General features: G+C 35.9%; 1 protein-coding gene across 2 annotated transcripts; it reads left to right on the plus strand.

The window, feature by feature from the left end:
* Window positions 1-26,973, plus strand: LOC106643625 (phospholipid phosphatase 3-like). Of its 2 annotated transcripts, none has more exons than XM_014358838.2 (7): window positions 1-203; window positions 9,173-9,262; window positions 20,541-20,745; window positions 23,511-23,665; window positions 23,785-24,011; window positions 24,190-24,310; window positions 25,021-26,973. In XM_014358838.2, exons 1-7 carry the CDS (start codon window positions 135-137, stop codon window positions 25,513-25,515), a joined length of 1,362 nt encoding a protein of 453 aa, XP_014214324.2. In that variant the 5' UTR covers window positions 1-134; the 3' UTR covers window positions 25,516-26,973. The 2 variants fall into 2 exon arrangements, with proteins under 2 accessions (XP_014214324.2, XP_014214325.2); XM_014358839.2 differs by lacking the exon at window positions 1-203 and adding an exon at window positions 3,323-3,853.

A 26,973-nucleotide genomic window follows, 5' to 3' on the forward strand; every position in this document is an offset into this window, starting at 1 on the left:
TTTTCTTTATTGTGATCATATGCAAGCATTAAGTAAAAGATGGAGATTTTTACTAGCTGCACGTAAGTATGTAATGAGTATGTTGTACTGTTGATTTCACTACCATGTATACTTTATGGAGTATTTAATGACTAATGGAGACAAAGACGAGCAACCGCTTTTCCAGCTCCATCACCTGTAAGCTCCGATCACACCTCAAAAAGGTTAGTTTAATCTGTCCGCTTTTATTTTTTTATTTGTTTATTTTATTTTATTTTTTTTATCTCACTCATGTGTAAAGTAATAGTTTAGTTCTGGGTAGCCATCTGAAGCGCCCCGAGGCCCTCGGACCTCTGATGGGCGGTTTCGACGTTTTCGTGAAATTTTGTGCGTAGAACTCTAATTCCGTTTTTTGGTTGGGGAGGGGGGGGGGTGCCATATCGAAAGTCTAGCAGTTTTTTGTTTGTTGCAATCACTTAAGCAAATTAATTTAGTACTCAAAGTTTTGTCACACTACGGCTTCTCTTATTTTTTGGCTTGTCTCAAGCAGAAAAGGTCTTTTGCTTTTTTTTATAATTTCCGTAAATGTCGGATACTTTATTTAGAATTAATAAAAATTATAATTTTAATGAATATACGTACATACCCATTGAAACACTGAAAACTTTATTTTCGCGCAGGATAAAAACAAATTATGTGTACCGAGTCAACGGTAACATGTGAAAATTGATAAAATACATAAAAAAAGTTAAAAAGCATTGAAGGAAAAAAAAATGGCTCTTTTTGCGCTACAGAAGCAATATATTTATTCACTTGCTTTTTGTTTATTATATTTTTGTTATTTTTTAACATAAAATTTAAAAAAATAGCACAATTATTATTGCATAACGGGTCAATTCGTTCTTAATAAATACGTGAAGAACCAGCTTTTATACATGGAGAAAAAAAAATTAAAGTGAACGCAAAAAATAGTAATAATAAAAAAACAAGGTGAACCGAAGGACAAGCCGGTTTCAACATTTATTTTTTCACTTAAGATAATAAAAGCTAAAAATCCGTGTTCGGTCGGTGTATACCTACAGCTACATGCATAATTGTGTAACTTGAGAAGAAAAATTTGGGATTCCCAAACATTCGTACTTAACAGCATACTTGATTAATACGGTTTCGGTTACCAAAATCTAGGTGCTTCGTAAACGTTGGTAGATAACGGTAGACAAACATTTTTTCAAAAAAGTCTCCAAAAATCTGAAACTAAATAAATTGAGGAAGATCCTTGAATTTTTTTTTAAATTCTAATACCCAATATCCCTGGAGTACATACGTGCAATAAACTGAAACATAATTTTCTTTGTTATTATGTATGTGTAATTTAATGAATGTATTCGAATTATATGAATTACAGGCTTTTTACCTACGATTACAGGAATCTTAGTCCTTCGCTATATACATAATAGATTTCGAAATTCGTTTTACCTGTGAGGGAGGGGGCGATTATTTGCACTTATTGACAAAAATACCATTTGGTGAAACAATGGTATCCAGCGGTCGTGATGTGTTATAATCAAACAAGTTAGTATCGGTGATTAATTGTTTGTTGCCCAATAGCCTGAAAAGTTGAGAAATAGGTGCAAAAGGTACAAAAAAACAAACTCAACAGCGTCAAAGACTTATTTGATGTTAAAATAGAGCATTGTATTTTTATAATTCAATGAAACCTGCATAACAGACCTTAAAAGCTTTTAAGGAACCATATAAGTACAGCTATTTTGTATGTAAATGTACATACTACATACACACACGTACTATGTAATAATCAAACTGCGTAATGTAAGCATAAAATCTGATGAATGAGAAAAAAAAGAATCGTTGAGAAATTTTTACCGATCAGCTAGGGATGGCGGTATTTCGTATCGATTAAATCTCAATCGCATCGCATCGAGCGTGAGCTGATCGCGGTGAAAGTTGCACGCGGGGCTATTGCCCGCCATGGGCGTATTAGTATCCAGACGTACCTGGGCTGGAAAAGTTGGGAAAGGTGCAGAGGCTTCATCTTTACTTTCGCCTGTGGTGCGTATAACGTATAAGATTTTTCGTATCCCAGCGGTCGTGAAGCGGTTGCTTTCGCTCGGCTCAGCGAACACGTTCAGTAACCGCTTTTCGCCCGCAGGAAGAAAAACGCATGTGGCTCGGCTTGGCTTGATTTTCTGCATCGACAATAGCAATAGCATACTTTTTTTTTCCCCTACCCCATGGCCCACCCTGTCACAACCTGCCACATTTCCGAGTGTCATCATTGCTAGCATCTACAATGCATTGAAGAAAAAAAAAAAAAAAAATTCTCGCCATAAAAAATATAGCAGACGTGCATCTGTGAAGCGTGAGACTTTTTTTAAATGAGAAAATGCGTTACTTATCTCTGATCCTAATGCGAGAGAGCTCCGTCATAGGTATATATAGTTATTATAATAACGCACCTACAAATAAGTAGTTTTGTATGTATATGATATGGACGGATTCACCATAGTCACCAGTACAGACCAGCTCCAAAATGATCGGATGGTGAGGTCACGGGATAATTTATTATACGAAAGGTACATATTTAAATGATTAATGATCCCCCCGTGATCTTACTTTCCATGCGCTCCCAGGATAAAAAGGCATCACGATTAAGTACATGCGGCACGGAATGCGCAATACCTAAGTACACGGAATTCGCACTCTCGTGGTCTTGCTGATAGTTCCGTAATGCGCATTCCGTCACAGTTTGTGATTGCGTACTCGAATCACACTTCATAAATATCTATATACACCCGCATGGTCTCGGCGAATACGCTGCAGTCGTGTAATGGTATACGATACTCAACAGATTACATATTTATAGGTGAAATTTATTTCATAGGCTTTATACATATATACGCGTACTGTCTGTGTGTATACTGTATAGGGCTATATAGGGTTACTAGGTATAGGGTAGGTGTATATTCATAACGTCAGGTGTATAAGTAAATAAGTATACGCATTAACGCAACACAGCTCGCAGTATTAGCGGTTGTACTTAATGGCGTGCGCGAGAATCGCAAGAGCAAGTGGATTGCATGGCGTACGTGTATACTAACTATACATTACGTACTTGTATAATGCACGGTGCGGGGTGCGGGCAGGGGCGAACAGCGCGCGCGAGTCACAACCTGCTATAGCAGTCCTATAGCTATTGGCACACACACACACACAACAAGCTGCATGTGTGAAACACGTGAATATATGTATATACAGCATCGTACAGCGCGGGCCGCGCGTATACCGCCGCGCGATCACATCAGTTCAAGTCCACGGCATCTCAGAGGCGGAAGCGGAGGAGGAGGAGGAAAAGTCGGATAAACAGAACTGTGGAAGAAGTGTATAGAAAAATCATACTTAGGTGCAGAAATAAACGTGGCCTCAAAGCTTGCTTGAGCATCCCAAAGTACAACGCGAAACGCATTTATAAATTAAGCCTATACCGCTTGTTGTCATTTGTATATATATATATACACCTATGGTGATTATACCTTGTGCGATTATTACAAGTGATGAGCGCGGGTGTGTTTACCTTATTTATAAGTATACGGCATTTCAAATATATTATTACGGAAGCTTATAAATCGAATCAAGTGTATAATAAAGTACTCAACTGCTGCACTGTACTTATATACTTACTTGTTGTTAGTGGTTACTTTACTATATAAGACATTATATTATACCGGATATATCTGTACTTAAAAGCGAGACAGCCGCGAATCGGATCGCCGCGCGACAGGTGGCGTCTCTATCAAAGGATTGCTAACGAGACTCTCCACAGGACGACGGCGGCGACGAGGTCATGGTCCAGATGGTATGACGATTACCTCAATTTAAATTCCACACAAGTATATTATTATTATTATCATCATTATCATATCTGTCTATACGGTACATCTGTTATATATTATGCACGTGCAGGTACACAAAACACTGTATGCACGTTGTGTTGTCGTTGTCACTCTCTGCTTAATATGTACTGTACACACACCCATTATTTTTATTATCATTACTTACATTACTTAAAATATTTATATGCATGTTGGTATAAAAAACTGCCCACGAGGCGATGTAGTACGAATCCGGGACGAAGTAATTAACAAAATTACTTAGTGCCGTGCTGTAAAGAACACTACACTCCCCGTGTGAAAGGTGATTATATATACTATATACATTGTGAATACCACATACTTATTTGCAGCACAGCACAAATTTTGTGAATGCAACCTCTCGTGCCACCAGTGTCAACCGCCTAGCCCCTGTCATATATCGCCTCTGTAGATACGCGCGAACATACACCTGTCACTATATTGGTATTGCAATTATATCTGTTACTTATCCAAAAATTGCCGAAGGTGATTTCTCTTTTGGCGAATATACGTATACGTATACTTATTATTATTATATTATGCTAGCAGTAGCATACACATCACTGTGCAAACACATGTGCTTTGCTTACTATCGTCAACATCATAATGTATAACTCTTTCTGTATTCTGTATCCATTACGATAATCTAGGCACAGCTGGTGTATTAAGCACTTCAATTATAGTACAATAATATAAATATCTTTATATACGTATCACGCAAACTTTTTTATTTTGGTTAATCAGAATTTTTATTCACACCTGACACTCGTAACGCAGTGCAAGTACATACTTAAGTTACAGTATAAAGCGAGGTATGAAGCATGGAATTATTAGAAAATCAGTTAAATATTATAAGCGTAAACATGATTTAAAAAAAAAAAAATAGTAAATATATATCAAGTAGATTCGCGTTATATTTCCCTTGTTTTTTATATCGATTACTGAGGTAAAAAAAAATGTATAGAACAAACCCTCCTACCTTGGGTATTTTGTTAAGGTAGATTTATGAAAAACTGGGGCTTCACCTTAAATTCGCTTTGGGTTATGATTCTAATAAAGCCCCAATTGTACATATTTACCTCCTTTTTTTAACTCCAGCCGTTTGCTCCGTCCTGGATGAAAAAGGATTCGACACTAATGCGCATCCGGATGTCCACACACACACACCACATACCTTTCCACGGAGTGTGTATGAACCTCAATATTTTATGAATCGTTGATTAAAAATTTCAGGATTAACTTGAAAAAAAATTGAGATACGGTATCGTCAATACAGTAATGTATACGTATATTTTTAAATTACTACGTTTTATGATAATATTGATCAAAAGTAATCTAGAGATAACGCGCTTATTTTTTCCTCTGCTGCAAGGAAAAAATTCTGCCATTGTTATTGATGACTTTTTTTTTGCACATTTACCTAGGGAAAATATGTTCTATAGCTTATATTTTCTAAGATAGGGTTTAGCGAGGCGAAAATTCCCTAGCTTGAAAGTAAACAGAAAAAGGTTCTTATGTACGTTTATAAATATTAAAAAAAATTTATTTTCGGATTAAAAAAAAAAAAAAAACACAAACACAATCGGAAAAAAATTTCTTTAATTCTGAAAGTCAAGATATATGTTGTGGAGGTATCATTGTTTTTATTTGTCTTGTCTTTATTATTGATATCATGTAGTTTGAAAAATACTCATTTAAAATTTTTCAGACAACCCAATTTGGAGTTTTCCAGAGTTTTGGTCTTGTCAATATTTTTGATTATTTTGTTCAAACTTATTTTGTAAAAATTCAAGAATCAAAATTTGGAACATAAATTTATTTTCCTTTTGGCTCTATCTATACTATTCACGGAGATACAAAAGTTTGATGCGGATACAATACTGTAAAACACACATTTACTGTTGAATCGGAGCAAGTTGTGGTTAAATAATAATAAAAAAAACGCTTTTATTCGTCTCCCTTCAATCAAATCAACTGTACAAATTAAAATTTTGAAATAATTACTGATAAAAATTATCTTGTTGCAAGAATATTTAAAAATTACTGCATTACATATGATTTATGGAAAAAAAAAAAATCTTAAAAGCAGTAAATTCCTAATACTTATTAAAAATTACCTGAAATTTGTACTTAAAAATAAAGAAGAGCCCTAATAAAACGTTGTGGTTCTGACGCGGAGGGAAAGAATCTTCAGAAATTGGAATTTTTTTTTTTTTTTTTTTTTTCGTTACGTAATCCACGATCAATTTTGGAAAGCCCTGATTGCTCACGTGCCCACGAGAAACGCGCGCGCTTGGAGCTCTTACGTGTAGACTGTTTTTTTTTTTTTTTTTTTTTCTTCTAAAATACATGTACCTACGCAAGCAACAGTTGCTGATTCAGATCCGAGGCGCGCGCACTTTCAGATCTCCTAAGGTTTATGTATACTTATACATTGTTTGCGTAAGTCACGTTCCCTTTTTTGCGTTGCGTGCGCCGGTACGTTGCGGTGATTACGATACGAGCAACAAATATGTGGAACCCCAATCGATGCACATAGGTGCTTACTTTGTTTACTTTGTCGGACGGTCAGACCGTATATATTATAAAGGAGCGATAACCTCTAGCCCCCCCCCTCCTCCTCCTTTGCACTTTGACGGGCGAGATAATACATATCTATATGTATATTATATTCTCCGAACCAGCTTCAAGATTAATCCATGATTCTTCTCTCCTGTATAAATTGACAGTCCAGCATTCAAAGGCGGTTTTTCATGGTCTTGCCTTTTTTAATGAAAAGATTGAGTGTTATTTATGCCGTGCACGCATAACGCGCTTATGCTGATTCTGATGATCGCTGAAATTGTTTTCGAGCTCATCGTGCAGTACTTAATGTATTTTTTGAAAAATAATTTATTCAAAGGGCGCAATAGAATTACCGTTTGTCTACTTAGTGAAAATCATTTGAAAAATAGTCCGATTGCATTTCCGTTTTCGACAATGTTGATCACCAATGTTCTTCATCGCATAACTTTTCAATCCTAATTAATTGTCTCGTAGACTGCATGTATATTGAAATAAATCAAATATAATGTATACAAGGTGAGTCGTTCATCTTCAAATAACTTAATATATTTTTCATCATGAATACTGATTTTCAAGGTAATAGTCCTGTGAGGCTTTTCAGTATATATTTGTCGTCTCTTTTAAAACTTCTATGGAATTTTTTTCATGATGACTTAGTGATCATTTTTTTTATCTATCGCGCGAATGACATCATAGATAAACATTTTCAAGAGCGTACAATCCGAATTGCTCATTTTTTATCCAAGATTTACAATAGCTTCTATAGACTTACAGGGTACTTATGAGTAATGTATATGGATGTATGAAAAAAAAAAATCTCATTAATCTAATGGATCATTGATAGCCGGTTTTACTAGTTATTAGTGTAGGTATAAGAGTCAAGATATAGGTAGCTAACTGTAAACGATCCCTTACGCTGAAATTTGCGAGATAATTTGCGAGCCAAATACATCAGAAGTAATTCTTTGAATTATTCCAAAGTCTCGGAGTAGTGGAATAACAATTATTATACTGTTGCAGTTTATACGACCCTGTACTATCCAGTATTTATTTTGTCTACCCGAAACATTAATTCTTTTATTCCGTTTTATCTTAGACCTAATGAAGTAGAGTACACATATCTCAACAGGACTGACTATCTAGGCGTAGATTATTACGCGTCGTACTATACACATTTTACAGAACCTTGTATTTTATTATTATGATTACTGTGTAGACGAGTGGCCTCATTTCATCGATCGATTAAACAAGGTCTAGGGTATGATAAATAAAGGTATAAACAGCTGCAATATTTAATCGAATGCAATTTTTAAAAAACTTTATCACATGTGGTTCCATATTAAGTAAAAGTAGTTTTCTTTTTACGTGGTGGCGCATGTTGCCAGGACAATCACCAGATTGGTGTAAATTCTATTTGAAACTTACTATATTTTTCGAAAAATAAAATATCTGAACATTTACTTAAACATCGTCAACTTTGTAATCGTCTGTCACACCTCAACTTTTGGATACATGTATTGTATATATATATAGCTACATAAATAAGTAAATGAATAGATGAAGATGATAACAGCCTGACGATAAAATATTTTCGCATTCGCGTCCCTTTTTTACATGGTCCGTAAGGCCGATGCTGCAGGCAACTCACTGCTTTAAACCTCCTTCAATTGATGCGGTCATTGTAAACGTGCGTGTACGCGTGCCTACACTCATAATGAAGGGGAATGGAGAGGGAGGGGATCGCCTCCATAATTTCACATTTGCTAATCCAGACGTTTTCATGTAAGCTTACGTAATCGCTTAAGCGCGGCGCAACAACAACCTGCTCGGTCTCTTTCTCTTCCTGCTCAAGTAGGTATTCTGTCTGCTCGACATCGAGGTGTCCGATTCGGGGGGGGGGAGGGGTGTTTAAGTAGTACAAACTAACGCACGTATAGAGATAGGGCATAATATATACTCTTTCGCCTTTTACTGTTTGATAGGCAGAAACTAGTATAGGTGCGCGTCTATAGAAATTCGACAAGCAACTTTACCATATCATGCATCCGCACACCTTTACAACGCCTCTACCATTATACCTGGATTTCATTAATCACGTACTGCTACGTGAAAATACCTATCGGGCCTCAAAGAACTCGTGCCGTCTCTCACGGCACACTTTTCAAGTATAATGTGCCCACGAGTGTATATAGGTATACACATTTTTATCCTGCGGATATTTTTAACTTTCAAACTTTTGGTTAGTTCTACCCACCGCGTAGTTATTGTTTTCAATTTTTTTATTTATTATAATAAAATAATAATGATAAGTCTTTGATGAAATATTTCCAAAATTTGATAATTTTTTTGCCGATCTCATCGTGCACGTCCACTCGTGAGAACAAAAATGATGTTGTCTCATTCTCTTCATCTAGGCGGCACCCCTCTTCTTTTCTTCCACCTTTTTTTTCTTACTCCTTTATGTAAAAACTGTTTAGTCGACTATTGGGATTAAAGACTCTGCGTTACTTTCTTCTTTCCTCTGGCTTATTAAAAATATTTTGTTCACATTTGCTTATTCATTTTATCGGTTTAACGTTGAAAACAATAAATGTTGACAAAGTAACATTCAAATTTTCCACTGACTTGTTTTAAGGCGAAATAATGCAAAAATTCTCAAACAACAAATGAATTTTTTTTTTCTTTTTTTTTTTTTTTAGAATCCGCATTCTTCGTCTACCAGTGTTACCTACGAGGCGGAGGGTGGAATCCGTAATCCAGCCTGTCAAGACGATGACTTGTCGGAATCGGTAAGTAATGTACTTGTTTCACTTTGAAAGTTATAAAAACTAATATTCGTGTGTCATCCAAAGCAATATTTTTATTTTTGGTTTAAAAAAAGTGTTTGACTGACCATGACTCGTGTAATTTGTAGGTAGTTGATTAATAATTTTATTTTCGCATCGTTTTTATTACATGTTTGCGGGAGGTCACATCCCCCAAACAGCAATGATATGGGAATTATGTCCTAGGAAGCTCAGAACAGAGGTCGCGAGAAAGAAAGTACACTTTAGCCTCGATTGGAGCCTTCAGAGTAACGGTCCTGATTGGCTGTGGTCTTTTCCTCCCTAGCACCCTCTTATCGGCTAAGTTTTGTCAGTTGCCATCCACCCATAATCAATTGTACATGTACGAGCACGCACTTTAAAAACGTAATTCTCAGAATTGAAAGTCAACTAGCCTTACGCATTTCTCGAAGTTGTGATCGGATACCCTTGAAGAGGGACATATGACCCCCCTTTACTCATGTTTCGATTCATCTGCAAGATTGACATCATCTTTTTTTTGGAACGGTGACAAATACCGTATAAAGTTTACAGTGCTTGTTTGTGTGTTTTTCATTTATTGACCCACAATGTAAAATATATTTCATAGGGTGACACACACTTTTTGAGTGGTGTATGTTTTTGATAAACCGAAGAATAAGCAGCTTGTGCCATTACACGTCTCTTTTTTGAACTTTACTTCTCAACGTTCGTGCGTACCCGTCAGCTTCGCATAATCCCAGAGAAAGAAAAAATAGAACTGTTTTTTGCTTTGTTTCCCTTGAAAATTTTTATGTCCATAATTTCAATTCGTAAGTTTGATTCCTATCCAAGGAAGCATTGGAGGGTAAACTGGGGAATTGTGTTGCGTAAAAATGCTGTATTCGTCTTATGCATTCTTGTTCCCATTAATTTTTTTTTTTTTTTTTTTTTTTTTTTTTTTTCTTAATTCAAGTTCGCCCAGTAGGTACTAAAATAAAATTTGTTCTATTATTCATTGTCCCGTAGAAAAAAATATCAATAGGTAAACAATTTTCCACTGGGATACAAGAATTTTTTAGTATAAAACCATTCAAAGTGTCGTGTATGCACGTGATTATGATTGGGTCTTCAAAATTAATGTTTATTTAATATACTATAGTTTTGATAGTGCACGAAGCAGATAAGAATCTCAAGAATTCTATACACACAGAGTAGTATAATCACTTATACGCACTAGCATATAAATACAATTAAAAAAATTTTTTCGTACTAAAATTTGTGTCTTATATCTAATATAGATAACAAATGCTTTTTTGTTAGTTTCACGCATGAATAATGTCTTTTATACCGTACCCATTTAGTCGTTTTTCATTCGTCAACTGTGCCGCATACAGTGAGAGATAGAAAAAAAGAAATACCCTCGACATAGCGTAAGTTTTTTTTTTGTTCTTGTAAAAATTGAACCAAATTATATATTTCTACGAAAATGCATAAAAGGTGCAAAAATAAATTTGATGACTGTGTTTTAATGATAAATGATAAGCTAAGCAAGCATTTTCCTTCGATTCTGTAAAAATCACATTGAACGCATCGCGAAATGTTGCAGTATTGTCCTTCGGTATGTTTTATAATAATAAATCGAGAAACAGTACACAGTCACAGGTCTTGTAAACCGTTTTTAAAATTACTTGAGTCACGTGTAGTGAAATCCTCAAAGGGAATGCCATTTAATGGGTGGTGTGTATATAAGCGTGTAGTTCCTGCGAAATCTGATTTTTTTTTTCTTCAAAGGGACGTGACTAATTTTTGCAATTCGATATGAAAACATTGAATTTCCAGCTATCACCTCATCGTTTGATTGTTCAAACTGACAATAAAGCTCATACACAGCTCAACACTTGGTGCTACGCATCGCGACAAGATTGCCGTGTTTGTTTAAACTAAGCTTTGGCAACATGTGTACAATAAGAGTTGCATTTCTAGGTATGGCTCAAACGCACCCGAGAGATAACACGAAAAACGATAGGAATGTGTTTTGCAAGCTCGTGCCTCAATCGTAAATTTTACGTGCCTATATTTTATATATAAAATCGTACGAACAAGACACGATCTCAGAAATTGTGTCAAGAGCTTTTGAGGAAGACCTTAGAATTCGCAATTCTCTATTATTCACCAAGAGCTAGCCCATGAAAAAAAACTTTCACATTTTTACCGATGAAGAAAAACCATCTCTCTCGCTGACGTAAATGCAAATGGAGAGGTCCTCTTCAGGCACCACCGCTTCACAGCGTCGTACACTCTCACAAAAGCAAAAAGTGGACGCGCATGTAAATGGTCGAGTATTTTACAATGCTTACGTGTTGATGACAAGTTTTTTTTTTTTTTTTTTTTTTTTTTTTAATGGTTTCGGTATTCATACACACACCTGGAGCAAAAGATATCAGCTCATAATATTAAATGAATTCGTATATTTATTTCACATCCTAAACAGTAACGTTATTAGAATTTTTCTTTAGCGTGCTCAGGTCAAAAAAGAAAAAATCACAAGAAGCTACCGTTTACCGTGATCAGTTAAAAAAGCTTACTTACGTTCTATTTTCCCCGTGACCCTTATCGAAATAATAGCGAAATAAAAGCGGAATGTTTTTCGAAGCCGAAGGAAATCAATTAGTCTTTACATCAGTACGTACATTATAGTGTGTGTGCGCACGCATTGCGTATGTAACAGCTATGTGAGAATCCAAAGCCGTATTTGGACGAAAAAAAAGTATTAATAATAATAATAATTAAATAAAGCGTCTTAATGTGCGCTTTGGCCAAAGATAAATCCAGCTTGAGCATATGGATAAATTTAACGCACAACTGCATATTATCTTATACTAGATAGTAATAGGCCGTACGAAAAAAATATTTTTTTATGTTATCTACAACTTGATTACATAACACGTAGAGCCAAAATAGGAGTAAGAATCGGAAAAATTTAATTTTTTTCGGTCCTACACTAAAGTGGTAAAAAGTTGTAGTTTTTCGAGTACTGTATTTTTCCTCATCTGTCCATCTGTCAATGAGGATTGTCTGCACAAAACTTGACTGCAGTGACGCGAATGGCACTTGAGCCAAGGTGACGTTGCATATGATACGAAACTTAAACTATAGTCGGTATTACTTCCCTCTTCTTCCAAAATAAATCGGAGATACTATCTTCCTCATTTCATCGAGCAAAGTGTGATTTTTTTTTTTATAGTTACGTAATTTTAAGGTTGGTAAAATTAAAAATGACTCGATTAGAAAGCATTAAAAACAAAGGTAACATGAAATTTGTAGTGCCACTCCGATTATCCTAATTTAAGGTTCAAACTTTGTCTTGGACAAATAACACATGCAATTAAATGCACAGTGGCCTACACCTTTCGCTCCGGTGAAAATGTGAGGCACTCTTGTAAAGCTGTCGCGCCTAAAAATCGGCCTGCACCCGCGGTATTAATCGGCATTGCCCGTCACTAATAACCTTAACATTTTTATAGGCTCCCTTAGCTTTCTTGGAGAAAAAAAGAGAATGAAAGAAATGCGCAGGAAATGGAAGTGAAGAGCGTGCACTCAAAGTTCATGCGCTTCGCCACACATCGAGCCATGGATGAGAATACGGGAAGGGACGTAGCAGTGACACTTTTAATTATCTTCGTTGAACGCACTTGCCCCATTTATAAATGTGCGTACATCTATACATATATCTATGTGTGCATGTGCTCGCGTGTGTGCTTCCTACGTAATATATTTGTATTTTTTCCCCTCTCGCCTCTATGTTATGGACTTTTTTACTTGTCGATTAACTGTGCTACGGGACGTATAATAAGTATAAAATACTCGCGTGGTGTAAATGCATGTGTTTAGCCTACTATCGTGTATAATATGACCAAATCGTATATCGTATATATAATGTGTCCAAAAAAACGCTGTACTTACTTATCGTTATTTGACACGTTTATCCTCTTTTTTCATAATAAAAAGAAGTAGCTATAAAATATTTTTCGATCATTCATGTGATAAATACAGTGAGTTCAAAAAAATTTTTTAAGCAACAATCGTACCGTATCACAATGTGTGTAAATTGGAAAAAAAAAAAAAAAAAAAAAAAAAAACAATGAGTAAATGACTATAAGAGACGAGGAAAGACTGGTTTAAAGTGTGGTTTTTCGAGAGTTTTTATAGTTTTTTTTTTTCTTAGATTTAACTACGCAACAGTAGCTTGGGTGTTTTTTGCTTTCATTCAAAGCTCTGTCATCGTATGCGATTGGCCACTGTACACGAACATCCGTGCATGTGGTTTTTCCTCGTTGCTCTATAGGATGCCGAAAACGCAAATTTCGTCGAGTGAAATTAAATAACTTGCAATTGGAAAGTGAAGGGAGAAAAAATATTTACAGACAGACACACAAAAAATATATACACGCACATGCAGTTCGAACTATGCCGTACAATTTGTTTGGCGTAAAAATCGAATCGATGAGAGCGAGTATAAAACGTATCAAAATAGTTAGGCTTTGCTAGTAGGAATTCATGCTTTCAATTTTTTGTATCTTATCTAGTTTTGCTTATTTTTTCAATCTTTTTATTAAGTGCCCCCTCTCGTTTCGAAAGGCAGAGATGATATTACGAGACTCCCGATAAATAGCCTACTCAACAGGCATTTTCTTATTTGTTTCGGTTCACTCTTTCCAATACATATACATGAGCACGTGCCGCACGTGCCGCACGTGCATGTACCATGAATTTTTGTTTGTGTCAACGATATGCCAAAAATAACAGCTCATTTGACTTTTTCTATTGGACGTACAGTACTGATTCAACAAGTTGAGCTCAACTCAAGTTTGATCAAGTTTTTTTTCCTTATTATTGCAGCCGGAGCTTACTGTAACAAAATTATATTGAAGAATGTGTAAAGATCCACACGTACATGAATACAAAATTTTATTATTAAATGCCAGCTTTATCAAATTCAAACATATCTGACTCATACATATGCAATAATGAGCTTTATTTTTCACCATTTTTCTCTGAACACGTTCGCTTAACTGCACTTTCGCGTAAAATTTATAATTCCGAAAGTATCTTTTATTATGAATGCATTGCATTATATTCGTCGAAAATTCAGAGTGTTTTTCAACTTCATAATAAAATCTTGTTATTTCCCACCAAGGACCCCTAAAATATGGAGTATTGCGTTCAAAGTATATTTACCACCCGAAGAACTAACCGACTTTGTCAAGTAAAAGTTTCGGTTTTAAAAACTATCTTTATATACATTGTCGCATCTCGCCTCACTCTTACGTGCCTATAAGTAGATACCTGAATCATCTGCACTGTGCTCGCACTGAGCGTGCCACTCGTCTATTCATGCATTTTAATATCATTACATGAACTCGGCGCTGCCTCTGACCGCTCACCTACTCTTACGAGGCTTTTATGAAAAAACTCTCTAGGAAAAATTCAGCGAAATTTTTATCTACGTGAAATCAGCACTTTTCCATTTACGCATTTCTCTTATCCGACAAAGAAACAATTTTTTCAGATCCGAATTTTTTCTATTTGAAATTTTAGATTTCTCGTTCTACATGATTATTCTGGCCGTACCGAGCAAATCGAGAGAAGGACACGACAAAGCAGCAACAGGCGACCTTAAAAGATGCAGCCAGTGCTTAATCGCGGAAGCTCTTTCGCCGAGCTCCGCCAATTACTCGCACTTACGATTGCATTTATTCGATTCTCGCTGGCGCGAAATTTTCTCTTTGACCGAATCCTTTTATGCTATGCTCGAGAGAAGCAGCTGACTGCTCTCTCTCTCTCTGAATTTTTGCATGTTTAATCTTTTTTTTTTTTTTTTTTTTTTTTTCATTTCCTTAAAAAAATGTAAACTCATTCGATTTGTTTTGTTAATCATCGATGGTCAATCGTTATTTTAATTTTTTTGTTTATTTCGTTACACTAGACCACAGTACAAGTATATTAAATTTACTTCGAGCAACGCTTGTGTGGCGATGTACACTTTAAAAACATTGTATACGAGCTACGGTAGCTTGGGCACGGTGCCATCACGGCTTAATCACACTTAATCACTTGTACGCCATGTAATAAATAACTAAAATCTCCAATCAAAGTGTAGATAAAAATAAAAATTTCTCTATTTCACGAGTAGAAAAAGTGATGATCAAAATTCCAATTTAATTAAATTGAAGCACTTTATAGTTACTTTTTTTACATAATGTAAATGAAAACAACTACAGTAAAGTTAGCTCCATCGGTATGAGTATGTATATAAAATACTGAATCGACTTGAATAATAACAATCGCGATGTACTCCAGTTAATAACAAATAATAACAAATAACCTTGCCGATAATCAGATGAGCTTGGGTGCAGCTCGGAGATGAGATTTATGATTAAGAAAAAAAAAAAAAAAAAAAAAAAAAAAAAAGAGAGAGATTCTGATACATTACTTCCTACGTCGGTTTATTCACGTGTACTACCCATATCTGTCAAGGAATAGTGGCCAGTCGCTTAATTATATACGGCGGCGTCCCATAAATCGTTCCATTGTACCTACTATACTTGTTTACCCAGAAGTTCATCTGTGCTCGCTGGCCAATAGATTTTCCTATTGCTACTCTGCTTACTACTCCGCTGCTGACGCTTCTTCACCTTTCGTTCTCAAACTTGTGTTGAACTGATACTTATTACAATGCATAACATCGTTTGGGCGTAAACGAGAAGAAGAGGAGGAAATAAAAATGCGCCTCGTGCATTCGTTGGAGTTGTCGTGTATGAATATACCTAAACATACGGCCGCGTGGAAAAAGAAGCCCTTTTTTACGTCGCAAAGCCCAATCGTCTCCTTCTTTTTTTCTCGTACGGTTCATCCCTGGAGATAAGAGTGTGCGTGTGATATGCATGTGTATATGTTATATGTGAACAAGGGAAAACGAGTATGTCGGTTAGCCGCTAAAGGACGAATCCCATGAGTATGGGTATGCAGTGACGCGCGCGGGGAGAAAGATAAATTCGTTCGAGTCAATTAAAAAATGAGAGATGCCACTTTCCATTAGCCATAGGGAGGGAGGGAGAGGAGCCGGTGTCCGTTCGCCCTCGAGAAGATCGGAGTCGAGCAGCTGCACGCACGAGCCTCTCGTGTTATTCGTCTTTGACGTTGCTGGTGGTAGGATAAAAAAAAAAAAAAAAAAAAAAAAAAAAAAAAAAAAAAAAAAAACGAAGCTGCAAAAACTGTTGGAACGGTGAAAAACAATGTCCAACGAATGAGTTGAAGAAAAAGAGAAAGCGAGGGAGTTGATATGAGCTCATTGAAACTTAAAAGAGCGTAAAAATGAACGTGTGCGAGTATCTCTGCCTCTGTTACACTCAAATGAATTGTACAAGTACGCAACGCGAGTAAATCTATACCGCAGCCTATGTTTATTGTACAGGCAAGCGGTGGCTTAACTATGTGCGTGATGATAATATGCGTATTTTTCGAGTATTTTTATAGAAAGGTATACGCGTCGCACGATAAATTATAAAAAAGCACAGATAAAAAGCCAGTCCATATGCATGCGTGGTAAATAGGTACGCATGAAGCTAACGGCCGACATCAGCAATAGTCATCGGGTGGCCGTGACTGTGGCCCTGCGTCCATGGAACGTATCTATTTTAACAATCGTCGTCGGTTAACGACTACAGTACCTACTTAAACGTATTATTTCACGCAATACATACGTACGTACCCTATACAATTTTATGATGCTAAGACAGCCACTTATAATCGTTTTATGAATACACATTGATTCAAATTATTTCTTGTTTTTTTTTTTTTTTTTTTTTTTTTTGTACTGTAAAATAAAAATTATCGTTCTTTTATCAATATATTTAATTGTAAGTCACTTGCGGAGATACAGTCATTTAGAGTTTTAAAAAAATTGATCCAAGACTATATAGAGGGTGTGCTTTCTATGTACGTGTTTTCAAAGTGACTTTATTTACCCTGCGGATATTTAAAAAGTATTGTTAATTTTACACAGTTTTTACTTTTGCCAACCTAATTCTTACCGTTATGCACAGTAATATTTTTACTGTACAAACTGTAGAAATCTTTGTACTTGAGATAAAAATTACTGTTCTAAGCAGTAAAAAACAATCTCTTGACGATCGAAAAGTACCAGATAAAATTCTAACGCAGTAATTTTTATTACTTTTTTTTCTCTGAGTGTAACATTATTATTAATATTATTAATGTCATTTCTATAGCATTTTTATTTACCGTACTCAGTATCTGAATCAAAGCATGAAACAAATTATTACGCATACAACACATTTTACATTGGTACAAAATATATTATGGTATTATACGTACACGTGTTAGAAAAAAGGCAGCGTTATGACGTGAGTAGAAAATAGTTGGTGGTAGCGGTGCATGGACCCTATTACGTACGATTACCGCAAGAGCCCTCATGTGAGCCGTGTAGTTCATCGTCATTACATCCCGTCGATCACTCGGCAATTTTCGTTTTAACGCGAAATGTGAAGAGTCTTGATACAAAATGCAGCAGTGCAGTGCCTGAGAATATTACATAACCAGTGTGTTTAGGCGTACAGATATGTGCTAATCCTAAGGCCTTCTACATGCAGGTATAATGTACTTGGGTGAATCAGACCGAGAAACAAAGTAACAAAAATCAATTAGCTCTACCTCACTACAAGTATTTTTTTCACAATTATCATTGTATGGGGTTCTGTATGTGATGTATTTACTTGAAGGTCACGTACAAGTTCTGAGTACAGCCAAAGTAAACTTGGATTTTTTTTTTTTTTACTTTCGTTAGCTGGCGCAATGTTTAAAAGCTTGGTATGTACTACCGTGTAGTGAAAAAGTGTATACAATTCGAAAAATACGTATACTTACTTTTCAAAGTGTATTTCAAATTTTGTCAATGTTTTGTTAAATAACTATCGAGATTCAAGATAAACGTTAAGATGTAATTTTTTTTTTTTCTTCATTATTATATACCAAACTACCAGTGTGTATTATTTATTTAATTATTCCACTGGAAATAGAAAAAAAGAAATGTCCAGTCGCTAAAAATCAGATCAAATCAAATATACGAGCCGTGAACAGGAGTTGTGCGTAGTATTTTTTTTAGTGATTTCCCCGTTATGGAAAAATTCGACTTTTCACGCGGAAGAGAATTTTGTACTTTCAACCCTTTGAATCAGGGAAAATAACTCCAGGTATGGATGTACGAAAGAAAAAGTATTTTCCAAGCAAGATTGGTACCCTAAAATGTGGCATTCGCGTAAGACAAAAACTGGTAAAAATTGTATTGACATCCGACCAGCTTATTGTCTGACCAAAATTCTACCATTGTATTTATGTGGTACCTACCTATTGAGCTTTTTTTATCCTACTATAGTGCAGCGAAATTGAGAAAACTTGCCATTCCTGGGTGGATGTACTTATAAGACCATTCCGTGGTATATAAAAAGCGGACCGTGCGGGGTCAACATCAGTGAATTGGAGCCAGGGAGATGAACTTATTAGTTAAATGAAGGGAGGAAAGACTTTTTAATTGAGTGAGTCGTTTGTGTTAAAAGGTTGTACACGAACGCGTGCACCGTTATGGGCATCATGATGGTGCCAGGATGCTGGTATACGCGTATATACGTGTATGTTATAATATGTGGGTGTTTGCGTACATAGATGTGGCGCATGTGGGGAGGAGCACAGGGGGCATGCTTGGTACATAGGTATATATAGTTTTATATGGACTGGGCCCGTATACCTACTGCTCGAACGCCCGTGTATTGTACGCATATGATACTTTTGGCGTTGGTGGTTGGTGCTCCCGTTCCAAGCTTCCCTCCGCGCGCGCGGACATCGCTCTAGCAACCAAACGACCGGCCACACGCGGCATAGGACACCCATTATAGCACTCCACAGAGCGCACGCCAGTTTTCCGCGCGGCTCCGTACTGGCCGGATCGCTGAAGCCGGGCACGACGTTATTCGCGCGCCAGAGCTTTTTGGCTCGTTTGTTTCACTTGCGTGGCCTCTACGTACATGTTTATAAAGTGTAAATACCTATATTAAGTATATATTTATATCATGTGCACCGTACCTTCATACCAAAACTGAATATTATTTCTCCTCAATGGCTGATGTTACACTTGTTCTTCTCATTTCCGGTAATTTTTGCATTATTAAGTAAGTTGTTTTCTTTTTTTTTTTTTTTTTTTTTTTAGCAATTTACTTTTCATAGTTCAACTACGTCGCCATTGCACCCCTTTGTTTCCTTCAACTCATACTCTTGATTTTTTTTTTTTTTTCTTGTTTCTCGTGACGAATGTTTTTAGCTCGCAAGTTCAATCGTACGCTTTACAGTTTTGGAATTAAAATAGCTACCACCTCTGTCTATGCGATAGGCGTGCGTGGTAATAAGGTACGTCGTTGTTGGCTTGAATTAATTAGAAAATAACTAATTAGGACAGATTATTTCTAGACTTACGAATTGAAATATTGACAATCGTATACCGATGAGTTGGAGAAAAAAAAAAAAAATTTAACCGTACCAACAAATATGTTTCCACTGTGCGCCCGACGCTCGGGGTTACATCGACTTGTACGGATAAGTGAAGACGAGTCGCCGAAAAGATGACTCGAATTCTTTTCTCTGGGGATCACTTGCTGGTTCCACTTTTTATTCCTGACATGCTTAGTTATGCCTCTAGTGACCCAATAACCTTACCAGTAAAGTTTCACGGTGACATGGTTAACCGTTTACGATGTCGCGTCGCGCCCGTATAAATATCACTTGAATTTCCCGCGTCAAGTGTCAGGAGACGACGACGCCGACAATTTGAATTTCTCCCGGCAAAGTTGTCGCTGTATGTTATATTTGACTTGGCGGTACGTCTTATCAACGTTTTTATAATCACGAAACGTTATTATTATAACAATCGCGTAGGGGCATGTCGTACCTATCCAATGTGGTAGCCCAATTTAATTTGATTGATGGATTGACACCCGCAATTCACATCACTGAGTATAAATATATACCTCCTCTTTGCTCGCTCCGTCACTACAAACCTATACCGGCAAAGGTGAAATTTCATATATTTACCCATCATCTACCTACCTTCCCTATCACCACCCACACGCAGATGCAGTATAAATATAGGCGCACCAACCACTTGTGCACGCATTCTCTGAAACTTATCGCCGTCCGTGTTTGATCTTCTCAGAATAAGAAATCGCCGCGGCAGCAGCATCGGTATTGGTCGACGGCAGAAGGCGAGCTCGATCCCTCGACGGCAACGGCGGACAAGAGAAACGGAGATCCACAACAAGTCCATGAGAACAAGGGCCGAATACTCAAAAAGGCCATGACCCTCTGTCAGACTCGAGTACCCTGTTTATTCTCTTTAAACGTTATAATCGCCATTATAGGTAAGAAAACTCAAAATCAGTTTCTCTCTCTCTCTCTCTTTTTTTTTTTTTTTTTTTTTCTTTTCCCTGACACATTGATGGATCGTTATGCCACACATACCACAGTCGACAGAAAAACACACACACCTTGTCCAAACGTGTTTTGTACGACGCTTTTAAACGATACTATTATCCTTCATCGAATTAAAAAATATCTGGTGGTAAAAAATTTATTTTAGTATTTTACAATATTTATGTGTCGCCTAACTTTAAAAGCAGTAGGAGGAACGAGAAGTGTTTGAAAATAGCCGAGAAATTTTATCAAAAATGTCATGTATTATAATCCGATCATGAAATGTGGTCTGAGGATTCATTACCGAGTACCTATTTGTACAATTATTTTAAGTATTGCGAACAGTCATTTTAATCGCCAGTGCATGATGATTTTTACAGTTCAAACATTACGACTTTCTTAGACTACATTTTATGATATTATCATACATTTTTTTTACATGATCTCAATATGTTATGTCACCCAGACAAAGCCTACAATTGTTATTATTTTTCTTTGTCATGGAAATTTTAAGACAAAACCCGTTTTTGTAAATTTTACGGGTATTAATTTTCAAAAGTCGTTCAATTGATAACAATTTGGTAAAAAAAACTAAGCTTATACCTTATTTAACTCATGAAATAGCTATTATTTTTTGACTCAAAAAGTGTTCGTTTAAAAAAGATCGTTAGTACATTTTTTAAGTAGTATGAAAAAATCGGAAAAAACATCATACGGGCTTTTAGGGGTAATTCTAATTTTTCTGAATAATTTGGCTCTAAAAAATAAAAGATAAGTACAGTAGATACACGATTAACTTTAATGTAACTTTTTTCAAAATGATATCACGATTTATGAAATTACTCAGAACAAAGAATATGGGCCACTTCATATTTTAGATAACTACATGTATGCAATTATTACAAAAAAGACTGAAGTCTGACAAATAATTATTACTATTATAATGTAATTTCGTAAATACGACGTATGAAGAGTGCCGGCGTGGCGTAAAAAAATTGCGTCTTATCTTTAATTGCGACTCAAGTGTTAAAAAAATTATACACATCAATTACATTCAAATTAGCGTAAACAAGCAAAGTTGAAATATTTAAATAAGAAGAGCGACAGCTTGATATTAGCATCATTAAATAAGTCATTTGTGAAACAGGCGCAAACGAATTATTGGAGTAAGGAGATATATAATGTTTTACCTTGATACAATTATATTTACAGACCAATTAAACAGAGTCGTTTATTTGTGATGATAAGAAAGTTGAAGTGAAAAAATAATAATTGAAAAAACGTTAGTAAAAATATTTAGGAAGTTGATATTTATGAAGTTGAAGATTTGAATTAAAAACCACTCGTGTGTTAACAGTAACATGATATTTACACTTACGTACACGCCAATGATTCGGCAATTCCAAGAGATCATCGTGCACCTAGTTGCGGCAAAGCTATACTAACCTTGGGAGATGTTTTATTTACAATTACTTTTTCATTGCACTGAGAAAAATTACATTCCTAACCATCATCATGTGCTTGCCCAGTTTAATGTTCATTTTGCGGTTGCTAAATGATATTACTGTGCGTTCCTCAGCGCACATTCGGAAACTTGATATTCTCCCATCGCCGTCCCGTTTATATGGTAACACAAGCGCGCGCGACATGAAGCAACAATAAACAAACCAATACCTAGATTCGCTATTACAACGAATTTCAAAGTAAGTAAGTACCGTAAGTTTCGAAAAAAATTTTCAACTGTTGGAGGTTTCAAACGGTCAACATTAGAACTACGTGACCCAAGTATGGCCACCCATGTACCTATAGTAGCTGTTTTGCACCGGGACGCGCGTGTAAATGTATAACGCGCATGTAGCGCTATTTCAGTCAATTGGTAAATTCAATGTTTATTCGTGTAAACACATACACGTATGGATCAATCCGAAATTCGTAAGTTGTGAGTACTCTGCCGACGAACGGGCAAACCCACCGACTGACCGATTGACCGGTATTCTACGTGTATATGTGTGTATTTTATGTAATAAGGTTTACATACTATTGCGTAAAAACTCGTTTTTCCAAGACGGATCGACAAGTGAAACGAGTTTCTTATGGTGTAGTCGATTTGAACTTTACGTAATGTCTCGTGGCTGAAGGATTTTCGGGTCAGATGAACGAAAACATTGTCAATTTTACTGCGCAAGGTGCCAAAGATGCGAATAATCGACTTTTCCTTTTTTTCCTCTCAAACGTCGTACGTGTCTTTAGTTATGTTTAAAATAACAAGCAAATACTTGCCTTTGGTCAACTTTTTTTTTTTTTTTTTTTTTTTTTTTTTTCAACGATGCTTCTCACCTGCGTGCCTTCGCTTATAAAATATTGTCTTTAAACTTTCTTCCTAACTCTTTCCCTCTGCATAAGTTTCGTATTGTTATTCGCGCGCAACAATAATTGGAATACCAATTGGTCTGTTTTAAAGTGAAAGTGCAACGAAAGGCCAGCACCAGCTTATGGGCGCGAGCTTTCGAATGAATTCCCAAACTCTTTGGAAAAATCACGAAAAAGCCAACAAACATCTGTTGAGCACAAAAAAAGACAACAAATAAAGTACCTATTGCCTCTTCTTCAGTAAACACGCATGGCAAACTTATACTAACGAGTTGAGAAATATTTTTTCGTCCCATCAATAGTGAAACAACGTAATCACTTGTACTTATTTTGCTGATTGCAGTGCTACTGATGATATGTTTGACCGAGCTTGGAGTCATTCCGAGCCAGCAGGTCGGCTTTTTCTGCAATGATCCAAAAATTTCGCACAAATTTCGAGGCGAAACGATATCGGCTTTTACCGTCGTGTCTGTTACAATACTGGTGCCCGGGATAGTGGTAAGTTTAGCACGAATAACTTTTTTTTTTTTTTTTTTTTTTTTTTTTTTTTTTTTCATTTTTTCGGGACATGCACACCATGAAATGTGATCGTACGATTGTTCACGTATCCGAAACAGATGTGGCTGACGGAATGCTTGTGCTACAGTCCTGACAGCTACAAGTGCCTGGAGCGCGCGCTAAGCTCGAGGAGCCGTCAATTTTGGATGTGGTACGGCTACTACACGATCGGCTGGTGTTACGTGATCTTCGTGGTCGAGGTGATGAAGGTGACAGTCAGCGAACCCAGACCTCATTTTATCGACAGCTGCAAACCCATGAACATTGATAATTGCACCCCCTCTGAGTCAGTATTACTATTCAATAAATACACACATATTACCTTTTCTATCATATACCTGCATGCTCCTCGTTATACGTTGATATTATTATCACTACCTATTGATTTAGATGTACCTGTAGATTAGGCGAAAAATAATGCTTTCTGTTTTCCTCTCTCTATGATTTTTTTTTTTTTTTTTCAGATTTATATCGTCGTACACGTGCAACAACACCAAACTCTCTTCCTTGGCTGTGAAAGACTCCGACCGGTCATTTCCATCTGGACATTCTGCAGCCTCACTGTTTATGACTACGTATTTGGTGGTGAGTATTGAGTACTTATACCTGGTTTTACTTCATTTTATTGCTATTATTATTTATTTTTTTATTTTATTTTTTTCTTTAATTCCAAAGTTTTCACGGGCATGTTTCATTTTACCCAAAAGTCCTTTCATGGAAAATCTTATTTTTTCTTTCTCTACTTTTTTTCACCATATATATATTTTTTTTTTTTTTTTACAACAATAATAGCGCAAAGTGTAAGAAATAACATTGCTGCATTATTTCTCAAAGTATGTAGTGATTTCACATAAAATTCATTTTTTTATGCTTTAATTTATTATTATTAAAAAAAAAAAAAAAAAAAAAAACTTTTAAATTGCCTGTAAAGAGAAAAAAGCAAAGAAAATGTAAGAGTGAGGAGGAGGGAAAGTGCATGAGTAAGAGAGCTGACTACCTGCTATCCCTCCGCCACCTCTTATTTCCATATTCCCATATTCGAAATACTAAAGCGTGCATATATTACATTCGTAAGGTCTATATTCTGCGCGCGAACCTAAAGCAACTTTATTTCCTTGGTAAGCTCGTACCACTCCTATACTCCCTACACAATGTCTACCAAGTTATCCACGTATAGATACTACCTCACACCTATATCTTCCATCCCCTGCCCACACTGCTCTACTTGTTGATAGCAAATAATAAAAAAAAAAAAATAATAATAATCCGTGATTTCTGGATCCAACCATCCACAGTGGTACCTACAGAGTCGGTTGCCGGAGCGCATGACGCTGATACTGCTGAAGCCGTGGCTGCAGTGCCTCGTCGTGATCTGGGGTCTGAGCTGCTCGATGTCCCGCATAACCGACCACCGACACCACTGGTGGGACGTCCTCATTGGAGCTACCCTCGGCATCGTCTTTGCCTACTTCGTCGTGCGGCTGCCCTGTCGGAGCTTCCGTTCGGGTGCTACTTTATTCGGTCCCTCGACCACTACAGCGGACGGCTCGTTGTCGATCTGTGCCCTCGAAGGACTGCAACCCGGCCCAACGGCAAGCATGACGGGAGCTGGCTTCGCGGTGCCCAACAACAACAACAACAACAACAATAACAACAACAACAACAACCATAATTACTACAACAGGCGTAATCTGAGCGCCAAAAAGCTCCTCAGCCAAAGTGATTCCGAGGTACCCGAGGACCGCGAACTCGGCAACATGCCCCCTGCAACCGAAAATTGGAACTCGTAGAGTTGCCCTTTCGTTTTTCATTGTTATTGTTGCTCTTCTTGTTGTGCCTTTGTATTTTACCCTATACATAGTATATACAGGTATTCCGCGATACTTAATGATGATGCCTTATTCGTTATTGTGAAAAAACAATGTGACGGAGAGTGTCTCAAGAGAGTGTATATAATTAACTGTCGACAATTTTAACAAAATAGCGAAATCTAATTATGACAGTAATAATAATAACAATAACGATGAAAAAAAACAAAAAAAAGAAAAGAATTTTAAAAATGTCATGTTATTTGTAGATCTCAAGATTTTTGCTATGGTTCTTCATCGTAGCTGCTTTTCAATTTAAATTTTTACATTGTAAAACAGTGTAGGGAGCATTTCAATTTTTTTTTGATTTTATCATTAGAGTATGTATTATTTATTCGTTAATATTTACCTGAAAATTTTATCCAGATTATGGTGCATATGAGGATTATATATAAGTAATAATATAATAATGCAAGCTTAAGAGCTTTTGATTTTTTGAAATTTTTTATCGAGTAAATTTGTTTCGTGTATCGGTCTAGCTCTTTTGTTTTATATTTCATTCATTTATTAATTGGATTAGCTAGCTAAATGATGTAACACTACATAAAACTTTATTTAGAGTGTTTTAAAAAGGTTTTTATTAGAATTAGCTAATGGCGTTTTTCTGTACTATATGTAATTTCGTAAACTTAAGTAAAATGAAAACAAGTTAAAGTTTAAAAATAAATATTTAATGCCGTAAATTATTTTTTTAAAAGATATAATAGTATATTTTCTGAAAATTTATTACGTAAGTTTTTGTATTTAAAGTATACTCCCACGCGTGTAAAAGATTGTGTTATTTTAAATAAGGGTTCATGAATCCAAAACTATTTGTACAGTATTTCCTTAAATGCGTAAGGGAAACATGAAGATGAACCAAAGTAAATAAATTTGAAGATTTTGTTATATTTTTCTCATACATCGACGCTAATATCTATAGTACATATCAATTTTGTTATCGTTTATATAAGGATCTAACTGCGATTCGTTTGTTACTAGTACTTTGTACTTTCATATTCTTGGAACAGACGTACAAAACTAATTGCGTATAGTACAATTGTTGGACTTTTTGTTATAACTATCTTTAAAATATATTTAATAAAAAAATTGTAGTCTGCAAAGTTAAAAAGTATTCAATAAGTTTATTATAAAAAAGGCATTACGCCATTGAAAGTAGTTTTATCGTAAAATGTGATCTATTAGAAGATAAGATCATGTAATGTAAAAGTTTATTAATAGGTTTTGAAAATCGTTAATTTTACCGATAGCCAATACACGTATAATTAAGTTATCAAACTATTGAAAAGTGCACTTATAAAATAAAATCTGTGAAAGATAGCATAGCTAAAAAGTTTTGCATGTATGCATGACAATTTTCTGTGCAACTGTTTAAGCAAA

The sequence above is a fragment of the Copidosoma floridanum genome, unplaced genomic scaffold (genome assembly GCF_036245765.1).
Source record: "Copidosoma floridanum isolate Cflo_tuat_1 unplaced genomic scaffold, Cflo_Japanese_pri ptg000019l, whole genome shotgun sequence".
NCBI lineage: Eukaryota > Metazoa > Arthropoda > Insecta > Hymenoptera > Encyrtidae > Copidosoma > Copidosoma floridanum.

Coding starts and splice junctions, on each gene's coding strand:
- LOC106643625 (XM_014358838.2), top strand. CDS start 135: ATGGAGACAAAGACGAGCAACCGCTTTTCCAGCTCCATCACCTGTAAG. Junction 9,263..20,540: donor ACGATGACTTGTCGGAATCG/GTAAGTAATGTA, acceptor TGATCTTCTCAG/AATAAGAAATCGCCGCGGCA. Junction 24,012..24,189: donor GATAATTGCACCCCCTCTGA/GTCAGTATTACT, acceptor TTTTTTTTTCAG/ATTTATATCGTCGTACACGT.